General features: G+C 40.3%; 1 protein-coding gene across 1 annotated transcript; it reads left to right on the forward strand.

Moving 5' to 3' along the window:
• Positions 1-142: 142 nt before the first annotated feature.
• PSMA1 (proteasome 20S subunit alpha 1) lies at positions 143-9892 on the forward strand. The gene is made up of 10 exons (XM_082059141.1): positions 143-274; positions 884-928; positions 3849-3950; positions 4435-4538; positions 5365-5453; positions 6173-6243; positions 7176-7305; positions 7983-8062; positions 8935-9039; positions 9536-9892. Exons 1-10 carry the CDS (start codon positions 272-274, stop codon positions 9590-9592), a joined length of 786 nt encoding a protein of 261 aa, XP_081915267.1. The 5' UTR covers positions 143-271; the 3' UTR covers positions 9593-9892.
• The last annotated feature ends 1976 nt before the right edge of the window (positions 9893-11868 follow it).

Consider the following 11868-nt stretch of genomic DNA (forward strand, 5'->3'; position numbering starts at 1 on the left):
TACGCCCTCCCCGCGGCGGCGGTTACCCCGCTGCGCGCGACCGGCCGCTACCCCAACGGCCGCCGGGCGCGCCCTGAGGGACAGCGCACGCGCGGCCGGGGCGGGACCCGCGTGCGCCGCTCCCTCCAGGGGCGGGGCTATCCGCTGTGAGCTCCATCGATGACTCGGGGTGCGGCTAGTGCTGCTTGGCCGATTCCAGTCCAGAGCGGTCGCTGCCGGAGCGGTCCCATCTCGCTGCCCCGGAGCCCGTGCCGTTGTCGGGGGAAGGAGGATGGTGAGGGGCGGCCGGGCCGGGCCGGGCCGGGACACCCGCAACACCTGCTCGGGCTGCGGAGCGAGCGGGAGGGAAGGAGGAGGGCGAGAGGGAGGGAGCGGGGTCGTGAGTAAGCAGTTCGCGGGCCATGCGGGGCCGGGGTCGGGCCTGGGCCTCGGCGCCGGGGCTGCTGGGGAAGGGGCGGCCGCGCTGTGCTCGGCGGGGCCCGGGCGGGGAGCGGAGCGCACGGCGGCGGCGGGATGCGGCCTCCTCGGCCCGGCGTGACGCTGCAGGAGCCGGGTCGGGGCCGCTCGGCTGCCCCGCCATGGGCTGAGCGGGTGGAGCAGCATCGCGGACCCGCGGGGAGCGGGCGGGCGGTGACCCCCGCCCGGCACCGGCACCTGAACCAGAACCCGTGTGCGGGCCGGGGCTCTTGTGCTGCCCGGTGCCTGCGAGCTCCTGCACCGGCAGCGAGAGAAACGTGACCGGAGAGCCGCCCGTGTTTCGGGCCTGGGCACAGACACCTGGCCTGAAAAGCTTTGTAAAGGAAATCGAGCAGAACTTCCCTCGGGGTCGCACTTGCCGCCTCCGCGTTAGCTGTGCTAATGGATTTCCTTTTGTCCCTTCTAGTTTCGCAACCAGTATGACAACGATGTCACGGTGTGGAGCCCACAGGTAAAATCTTTGTAAGCTTCTTAGCTGGCTTTTTACCTGCTTTTTTTTGTTTGTTTGTTTTTTCTTCGTTCTTGCAGCAATGGTATCACAGTAGCATAGACTGTATTCAGGCGCTTAAATCTTACTGCTTTCTGCTCCCTTCTTGTTTCATGGGCTCTAGGTTTCTAGAAGGGCGTTAGGACATCTCTTAAGTTTCTGCAGTATCAACCTGAAGGATGCTTAGGTGCATCCTGTTACTTCAAAGTACTTAAGGCAGTTGCTTTCTGAATGTAGCTGTGAGGTACAAAATACATTATATCATCGTTGGGACTGGACTAGATTAGATGATCTTTAGAAGTCCCTTCCGACCCAAACAATTCTGCGAGTCTATGATAAATTTACAGACCTGTAATAAGAAGTTGGTAAGTAAGGTATGAAAAAGCATGAAACTGAGCTTATATCTCCACAGTGTCAGTCCACAGCTGAGTCTTTGTGTCTTTTATTCACTAGCTAATATTGGAAAGGAACTATTCAGTTTACAATTCAGAAGAACTTTTATGGTTTTTAATGAAGAGCTTTACTGTATTCAGATTCTTCAGAACAAAATCAAATTTAGTATTTAGTGCTTATGTGAGAATAGGCTGATTTCTTCAAGTATGGCATAACAGCACCTGTTTCTCTTTTTGTACACACAATTTTTACTGCCTTATAAGCCTGTGTTTTGAATGACTGTACCTATATGGTCATCTGAAACATGGAATCTGAGATACTGATTTTTGCAGTATGAATTCACAGTATGAATCAAAATGGCCGTAGACATCGCTGCTGAATTAATTCCCTGCATAAAGTTTATAATTATAACATTAAGAGCTAGAACATGTAAGTGGTTACGTGCCATATAATTCATAACAGACTTTACATTGTGCTACAACAGTGAAGTCTGTGCAACTGCATGTCCCTGGTTTCCCGTGTGATGGAACTGCAGGGAGGCTTCATGCTATTGCTGTACTTAAGATTATAATAAGATTTGCACTTGGATTTGAAATTTTATTACCTGTGAATCAGTTTCACATTCTGCATTGTTATTAAAAACATACATTGTGTGTTCTAAAACTTACACAGGTTGTGTTGATTTCAAAATAAATATTCTAGAATTTTTTTAAAAAGTGTCAGTTTGGGTGTATATGATGTTGCCTCTTCTCAGTATGGACATTTTAAGATAGGATACTTAGGGAGAAATCAGTGTCTTGAAAATTGACTGGTTTCTAGATTTAGCAAAACTAAAGACTTATTTAAAATGGAAATAGCAATTTGTATTAGTGTAAAGTTAGTATATCATTAGTTTGTGCATTTGCATTGCTACTGAAAATCTTCATCATATAGTAATGTGTTTTGAAAGATACATTTTCAACATACGTTGTAATGGACCATGTTTCGTACTGTACCTCCTGTATTAAGACAACTTTGAATATTTGAATGTTCTTTAGTCAATACCATGATAGCTGTAGATGGCTTTGAACTGCTTTCATCGTTTTAATGATTGCGTTTCTCTGGCAGATTCTGTAACAGGAACTTTAATTTTAAATTTTTAGATCTGTCTGTTACTTTAAAAGTTACTGTTAAAATTCTAACATTATCTTGAGACTTTTAGTTGATATTGTGAAGTCATTATTACGGCTAACTTAATTTTTTTCATAAATTGCATTGGAAAAAAGTATAATGTTGATGGCTTTTATAAAAAAGACATTTAAAATTGCTACTATGCTGCAATTACTGTTCCGTATGTTTCTGTAGGTAAGGCAGTGATATGATACCACAATTCTTGGCATTATTAATATAGGAACAAAGAATAATCATATTTTATTGGGGATGTTTTCAAATATTGTTGTAAAGAAAAGGAAATATGTGATTAAAGGCTAGAATGGGTTTCACACTTTTACAGCCTTGCAAGGCATTGATGAAAGTGATAAGTGCACGTTGAACAGGTCACAATGATTTCATACTGCTCTTGGGCAGAGAATATCCTGTTATTGAAATTCCATTTATAACTTGGTGGATGAAGGGGAACATGAGGACATTTTAATCATCTAGTGGACTTTGTATTTCTCTAGGTAAATCAAATAAAAAAACTTTTATGAAAAAAACCCCAAACCTCAACAATCTAATAGAGGATGATTTCCTGTAGATTTTCCCCAGTACATTTCACTATAATGGCTTCTACATTCCACTCCATCACAACTGTTGAGATGCAGCTGTGTGCTGCGGTTGGTGGTTCCAGTCCGAGCCCAGCAGCACTGAGCATGCTGGCTGTTGGACACCGGCTGGCCAGCTGGAGTGCAGAAAATGACCTACTTTGCCCTCAGCAGTTGCATTAAAAGGACGTTGTCTTATTTTCCTGCAAAGCTGCTGGCTGCCTGTGCAGAATTTGTGGGGACATAATGGTCTTTGAGACCTCTACTCCTCTTTCCAACTTCATTGCAGTTGACCAATAACTTGTCCAGAAGTTATTAGGGAATGGATGGTGAGACACAACAATTGCATAAGAGTCATGTCTTCAGGAAACTCGATTAAAAGTTAAGTGTCCAGCTTCAGCTGGAAATTGTTATTGAATCACTTCAGCTCAGTTACTGATTCCTCTGAAGACAGTGACAAAAGTCTTGTGATTCTTATAATGTCATGATTATTCACCATTTCTTTATAGTTTTCCTCTTTCTTTGTATGCAGTAAGGAGTGGCTCATTGATGGCCAGATTTTTGTGAGTTAACAGTGATGTATTTGCAGAAGATAATTGAGGAAGTCTATTGGTTGTAGGCTTAAACTGTTATGCAGTAAGTGTACCTGTTGGGGTATCGAAGGTCTGAAAATTTAAAAAAAAAAAAAAAACAAAACATTGAAAAAGAGGATTAACTTTAGAATCATTACCTTTGATTTTATTCTGTAGGGCCGAATTCATCAAATAGAATATGCCATGGAAGCTGTGAAACAAGGCTCAGCTACTGTGGGGCTGAAGTCGAAAACACATGCTGTTCTGGTCGCTCTCAAGGTAACTTCAAAGCTGTTAGTAGAAAAACATTTGGTTTGGCAGATTAGTTCTGTGCCATCTGAACTTCTATGTGTAATGTAAATGCAATGCCAGTTTCCTTTTGCTTGAGTACCAGCATAGAACTATAAATATTTTCAGTACCTATGCAAATCTGATTTTCACAAAATGGTGAAGGAAAGAAGTGAAAGATTTTGCTTTTTCCCTTGAAAGATGTTTTCCTTTTTTTTTTTTATTAGTTATTAAGTAGTAAAACTATATATTTACTTTCCCAAAGCTTGGGTGTTTGTTCTTTCTTTTGTTCTGAAAGCTTCCTACTGAAGTGGAATTAGGTTTTTCTTGTCTTCTGTTGCAAGTTTATAAATGTTTTGGGTTTTTTTATTGTTTCATGATCATATTCAGTTGTTGCTATAAATGTTAGCAGATTTCTCCACAGTGCTTGGCTAACTGTTCCGTCTGCCACTTAGCTTTCTCCTTTTATGTGTAGAGAGCACAGTCTGAGCTGGCAGCCCATCAGAAAAAAATCCTGTACGTTGACAATCATATTGGTATCTCAATTGCTGGACTTACTGCTGATGCACGGCTCTTGTGGTGAGTAGCTCAGTTGTTGACATACACAGTTCTGCAACGAGTGAAAGTTCATTTGTGGACTATTGCGAATGAAATTTTATGGTCACTTAAGGATTAGTCTTGAGTTACTGCTCTGTTGCACTATGCCAAAGACCTCAGCGTGAAATTCTGGCAGATTTTTAACTAGTTGGCAGAAATCTCATTTGTTTGGCCCAAAATTTTGCTCTTTGGTTTTGTTATTGGTAACACAGTCCTGTCTGGTTTCTTCAGTGTGGCGGGGTTTCCAAGCAGTCTGAGAAAGTGCATCACTTATTTCCCTCACAGCTGCCTCTGTGTGCACACATTTAAGAAAGTTACTAAAAACATAAACTACTTTATGTGTCAGCTTCAGAGAGCCTTGATTTTTACCTGCTGGCCACTTAGTTTCATCAAATGGGTGAACATATATGGAACGAGTGTTCTTCAGTTTGATAGGAAAGGAGAAAGAAGGCATAGGAAGAATTCATAGAACAAATTTTAAATGCTGCAGTGTTACAAAGAAATGTTGCCATTTAACCATGACTTTTTTCCAGATGATCTGTCTGTTGCCTGCATGAACTTCTACCTTCTTTGCATTTGTATGGCTGTAATACTGTAATACTCTCTCAAACGTTTGGTCAGCTTTCTAAATGACAATTATAGGTCATGATGAAATGAAATTATGTAATGCCTTTGACCCTTTTTCTCAGTGAGCAGAACCAAAATAAAAATATACTTACCTTAACAGATAAGAATTGAGACAGTATCTCCTGACTTTTGTCTATGCATTGGTTTGATATTTATTTCTTTATTTATTTATTCCTCCTAGCAATTTCATGCGTCAGGAGTGTCTGGATTCTAGATTTGTGTTTGATAGACCTCTTCCAGTTTCTCGCCTAGTGTCACTAATTGGAAGCAGTATCCTTTTTGTTAACACTTGCAACACTTTTATAGCTTTGTACTCGTCCATACTTATTCGTAAAATAATTTTCATATGTTGCAGCTTAAAAGTAATATTAAGTTGAAGAAGTTAATTTTAAGTTAACTTTTCTTTATTTACATTGCTTGTGTGTTCTTTCTGAGAACATCCCATAATATGGACTGAACTGGTAGAGAAGCAATAAAGTGCTGTGCAACATTTAACATTGCACTGTTTTTCTGTTACACGGCCCTGTGCCTCTGTAGGTGGGGCAGGGTCAGTAAATTCGGTGTTCAAAATATGATCACTTACTGGATTGCAGCTGCTTGCTCAAATCTTTTTCCCCTTTTTCCCTGTGGCAACTTCTGTCTCTGCATGGAACACAGTGGAGACCTTGGATTCTGTTCTTAGGTGTCTAGAAAAAAATTCAAAGGGCTAAGAAATTAATGAGGCCATGCAGCGTTAGGTGAGCTGTTTATATGACTTGGCTGACTGCACCACTCAGTTATTTCAGGAAAGCTAATCGCTAAATTTTCTTTAGGTAAAAAAGAAGTCAGTACTTCAAATAAGTTCTGCAATCTGTTTCTTTGAATGTAGTCTTCACTGCTGCAAAAAGATTTTCAAAGACTAGTGATTTTGGTGCTTCTCTACTTGGCTTAGGAAAATGTTTTTGGTAATTAACATGTTATTTTGAGATTGTTTCCTTACCTTGCCTAAGAAACCCAGATACCAACACAGCGTTATGGCAGAAGACCATACGGCGTAGGACTGCTCATTGCAGGTTATGATGTAAGTGAGCTGTGCTAGTTACTATTGATCTGAAAGAAAATGTGCTTAATGGAATTTTTTACAACAAATGGATATTAAGAAAGGAAGGAAGAGGTGGACTCATCAAAATTCTGTAAGGAAATAATTTTCCACGTCTTGCCCTAAAACATAATTTTAAAAAGTGTTTTTTAATAGCTAATGCTACCATTGCTTATATGAGGTCTACATTCGCAAAAAGGAAAAACTAATTATTTTAAGGTCAAAATACTGCAAAACTAAAATTTGTTCATCTTTTAAGGGATCAAAATGTTGATTCCTTTATAACAGTGATTATTTTACTAGTGATTATGGAGTTTTACAAACCACTGTTTTAAATACTTTTTGTAAAAAATGCATGTGGAAATGATCACTGGCCTCTCTCTTACTTATTTAGTAACAACAGTTTGCTTAGTGCAGCACACACAATATTGCTGCCCTGAAGATTTTTGACATGAGGAAGGTTGAAGGAAGCTGTCATCTTGCCTGAAATCTTGCATCGCATTGTTAAGTCTACAACAGGTTTTTACTTTTGTGCAGATAAGACAGAATGTGTGTCAAATAGCTACTGCAAGCCAAGAAGCTGAAAGCGTAAATAAGCACAGTACAGTTTATGGAACAGAGAAGGAAACGTTTTTGGTGCCAGCTATCCTGCCTGCATAAAGACTGCATCTTAATGAACAAAGTATAAAGAAAGATTTACTTGGTTTTGTTCTTTACAGTAGCTTTGAATGAATTGTATAAGAGGAGTGGTATGATAAGCAGTGTAAAATATGTATATGTGTGTACATATGAGCTGTGTGATGTACCACGAATCAAAGCTATGTTTTAGAAAATGCCATGTGTTCCAGCAGCAGATTTGGTATGAATGTATAAATTTGTGGTATGTTTATTGGATTTTTTTTTTCCCTCTGTAGGATATGGGTCCTCACATCTTCCAGACTTGTCCCTCTGCAAACTATTTTGACTGCAAAGCAATGTCCATTGGTGCTCGTTCACAGTCGGCGCGAACGTACTTGGAGAGACACATGACTGAATTTACTGACTGTGAGTAACGAAACCCTGTCTGTCTAATGGGATTTATTCATCAGTTGTGCAGCTTTTCTACTACTGCTCCATTCTTTGCTATTTAGTAAAGTGGGAAGATGGATTTGTGGAATGAAGTTGGGCATAAGTGTAAATTTGCATTAAGACAAAAATTGTGAGGAAAATATTGCAAATATTCATGTCTAACATCTGGATGCTTATTATTTCTAATGAAAAGAGAAATTGAGCTCGGAAAAGCAAAGAAAAATTTAAATGCCTATGCTCTGTTTAACCCAGGGAAAGAACAATTCTTTCCCTGTCAGAGCAGGGATAGTATTTCAGGGCAAGTATTTAGGTGGTGCATTTAAAATGGTGAATTTATTTTTATGTGAAACGGTGAGGAAGACGCTTCTGAATGTCTTCTTGGGCAAAATGAGTGTGATTATCACTGTAGAGGAGGCAGGGCAGGTGACAAAACCAGATGCATTTGACTTCCAGCATAGGGAAGGGCTGGTTTCTTAAGGTGTGCTTTTAGAACCAGCTCTGTGATCAGTACCAGAAGTACCTAAGGAGAGGAGTTCTGGAAGTCAGGCTGGCCAAGTTTTTCTCATTGTCAACTAGGAGTGGAAAGAAGGGGAAATTAATGTCTAGAGATAATAGCACATATTTAGTAAATGTCTTTCTGATTTCATTTTAAGGTAATCTAAATGAGCTAGTTAAACATGGACTGCGTGCCCTGAGAGAGACTCTTCCTGCTGAACAGGATCTGACCACCAAGGTAAATACTGGGTTTTCTTAAGAAATTTTACTGCCATTTTTGTTAGAAATTACCATGAAAAAAGTTGTGTAAGGTATGACTGGCACTGAAATTTGGAAGCTGAACACCGGTGGATAGTATCATCTTGATTTTGTACATCACCATTTTATCCAGAGTTTCCTTAATTATCTCAGATTGAGTTTTCCTAAGAAAAAATTTACTTTCTCTGTGGTTGCTTCATTCTATTTTAAACTTCGATCAGTCTTTAAGATACATTACATGCAACTAGAATCACAACTTTGCATTATAAGCACCGTAAATCACCTTGGAGGTGAGGGAAGGTAATGCAAAAACAGTCGATTGAGTAACCTTAGCATCAAGAAGCTGCAGAAACTTCTGATAATTAATTGAGGAACTGTTGAACAAGAAAATTCTAAGGATATCCGTTAGTTGGTGTTCTGCTTGTGCCTGCTTTGCCCTTTTCCTTGTGTTTTTTTTTTTTTGTTCTGAGCCCAGCTTGCTTCTTAGAGCTCTTAAAATAATGAATATGCAAAATAAGATTAAATGGTTTTTTTTTAATCATGTATGTTATTAAAAATAAAACAAAAAATTAAAATAAATTGAAATCCTTGAAAAGTGGTTTTACTAACAAGATTTTGAACCATGATATAGCTTTCGTAGGGAGTAAAACTGCTTCCCTTTCTGTTTCTGGTACAGTCTTTGATATCAAAGAGGGAGTCTCACAAAATTTCCTTTTTTCCTTAAGTAGACACAAACAGGACAGTAAGTCTCTTCATAATGAGAGGGAACTTTTATCTGTTTCACAAAAGCTGTAAAGCCACAGTTATTTGCAGAAAAATGCTTCTCACTTCTTTCAAAACTTTGCTGAACAGAATGTTTCCATTGGGATTGTTGGCAAAGACATGGACTTTACCATCTATGATGATGATGATGTAGCACCATTCCTAGAAGGTCTTGAGGAGAGACCACAGAGAAAGGTATGTGTTTTAGATAGAAATAAATAGGCTTTATTGAAAGACAAGATTTTGTGATATATGGCCCATCACATTTAAGTTTACGACATTTAATACTCTCTAGTATTCTAGTAGAGTTTTAGGAATGTGATTTTTAAAATCTGAAGTTACTACATGAAACTATATCATCTTAGCTGGAGACTAAGATGCCAATTAAATCAGTTTATGCTGAATTGGTGATGGGCCTTTCCAAAGTTGTCGTCTTTCCTCATCTGTGATCAAGTACTGGTTTTCATTTTCTTTGCAACAGAAGTATCTACATATGTTTCTCATGCGCATTCTTAGTCTCCTAATTACCAGCTCTGTCTTGCTCCATCGTTAATTTGGGTAACACCACTTTGTAAGCTCTTTGCTGACATGATCTGCATGGATGCACTCATGATGCTTAATCCCGGATAAAGCTGGTTTGTCATGTGCTGTTTTCTGCCCTTCTATAATGTATTTTTCTTCTCTCTTCAAGCCTGCTCCACCTGCTGATGAACCTGCAGAAAAGGCAGAGGAGCCCATGGAGCACTAGCTGGTGGATGAGTTCCTCTGTGTTAACGTATGTCTAATTATACAGGAACGTATCCATTTGCCGTAACTTTATCCTCACTTATATGCGTTTTCTGACGATACATTCTGAGGATTACTCTTTAAAAAGAATGAAACCAACCCACCTATGCTTAAAAGGTAGACAGGACGTCATAATTGGGTGTATTTTCTTTGACAAGAAAGGTGTAATCATTTTCTAAATATTACATGATACTGTTTTTTAACAACAAGCATACTGTCTTTAACTTGTAAGGACAAGTGGAAATAAATCACTTTCTTGGAATCTGCTGTGGGTTTTATTTTTTTAAGCTGAACAAACACTTATTGAAATACTTCTGTTGTATCAAGGTGCCATTATGTATTTGACCATTTGTCCATGTGAGCATTTACTTACTATATATAAATGTGTTGCTCTTGGAAAATGTTGAACTGAGAGGGCTTTAAAATGCCTACAAAACTACAAAAGAGCTGTGGACCAAAGAGGATGCAGCGTGTTTCGCCACGTCATCTTGGCATTGTCTCAAACTCAACTTGAAAAGATGTTTCTGGTTATGACTGTTCACCAGAAACGTTGTAGACTGAATAAGCACGAGGCTGTGTTGAGGTTTTGATTGTGGGGTGATAATAAAACCGTGGCAGATGTATTGTTAACCCCTTCTCCTCCCAGCTTCCCCCTTCAGCCCCTCTCTTTCCCCCCTTCCCACTCAGGACAGGCAATTGGGAGGGAAAGAAGGACAGAGAGAAGCGAGTTGGAAAAATTAAAAATGTTTTACTAATGCTACCAATAAAAATAGAGAAAATAATACAAAATATAAAAAAACAATCTTGAAAGTCTCAGCAACTGCAGGGCCGGCACCCAAAGTCCAGGATTGGACTCTGCAGCCAACCAGAACTGGATTCAGTCTATCACTAGGCCTCAGTTCACAGGGATGACTAACAAGGTCCTCTCCAAATGTTGGCCATAAGGAAAAAGGGACTATATCCTCCTGATCTCCCACTTTTATATGAAGTATGATGTGAATGGGTTGGTATACTCAGTCAGTTTTTGGTCACCTGTTTCTCGTTGCCCCTCTCATGAGATGTGCATCCATTCTTAGCAATGACCTCACATTCCATTGCTGTGTCTACCAAAACATGTATCTGTCTTTCAAGGAAAACGGGACTAAAAAGAAGGCTTTAGCTGACAGGCAAATTCACTGAAAGAGAAACTTGTTTTTTTTAACAAAACCAGGACAGGCTGCCAACCAGCTTGTGTGTCTAGTTTTTTTTCAGCTCTGCTTCAGTAAACCCCAGCTCATGTGGAACCAAAATCAATCCCTTTCTTGAGAGGCACTGCCTAGCTGTGGGGTAGCGGAGTGCTGTTCACGGCCTAAATTGAGGTAGCGAGGGAAGCGCATTAAGTTCCCATGGCAGATCCCCTGAGCGCCGGGGTCTGCATCACTGCTGAGCACACGGGCTCTGTGGAGCTGTGGGTGTCCCTGCAGTGGGGCCGTGTCCCTGTGATGCGGCTGTGTCCCTGCAGTGGGCTCTGTGCACCGGGGGTCCCTGCTGCCCATTTGGATTCAAGCCGAGCGCCCTAAAGTTGGGGACAGGAGGCAACTTCCTTGGGGACATCTGGCAGGGAAGCCCAGTGAGTCAGTGCTTCCTATGTGCAAAATGGGTGTGATGCTGTATTTTAGGCAAAATGAGTTCTGTATTTTTATTTTTTTTTTCATTTTCCATGTTCAATCATTCTGCTGTAATCATTCTCGCTAATTAATACATTGAAAATGATAAAACCCCAAGTTTTCGGGGTGGACTTACATAGGGCCTTGATACCCTGCTCAATGTACTTAAAAAACAAAACAAAACACAAAAACTCTGCATGTTGTCTTTAATAAAAGACAAACACTATGTTGAATCCATTTAAATAGTTCAGTCACGAAAATATTAACAGAATAATAACACTAGGGCTGTGTATTTGGCTTTAAGCACTGGGACAAGCACCTTTCAATTTTATTTGTTCTATTACTAATTAGTTGTGTAATTTTTTTCCCCTTGGTATTGTTAATTTTTCCCCTATTTTTTCGCCCCTATGGACTTTTCTACTTCCCCCCCACCCCATTTATTTTTCTAGTTCCCCGTCCCTTTTATTTTATTATTTTTAGTTTTGCCTCGGTCTGGTCTCTCCCACCCCCACCGTCCGAACCACCTTCCTGCTTACGCGGGCAATGACGTTGCCTGCCACGAGGCCGTGACGTCAGACGCAGGAGCCCGCCC

This window comes from Streptopelia decaocto (assembly GCF_964273445.1).
Source record: "Streptopelia decaocto genome assembly, chromosome: 7".
Lineage (NCBI taxonomy): Eukaryota > Metazoa > Chordata > Aves > Columbiformes > Columbidae > Streptopelia > Streptopelia decaocto.

Coding starts and splice junctions, on each gene's coding strand:
- PSMA1 (XM_082059141.1), top strand. Junction 4,539..5,364: donor GCTGATGCACGGCTCTTGTG/GTGAGTAGCTCA, acceptor TATTCCTCCTAG/CAATTTCATGCGTCAGGAGT. Junction 7,306..7,982: donor CATGACTGAATTTACTGACT/GTGAGTAACGAA, acceptor TTTCATTTTAAG/GTAATCTAAATGAGCTAGTT.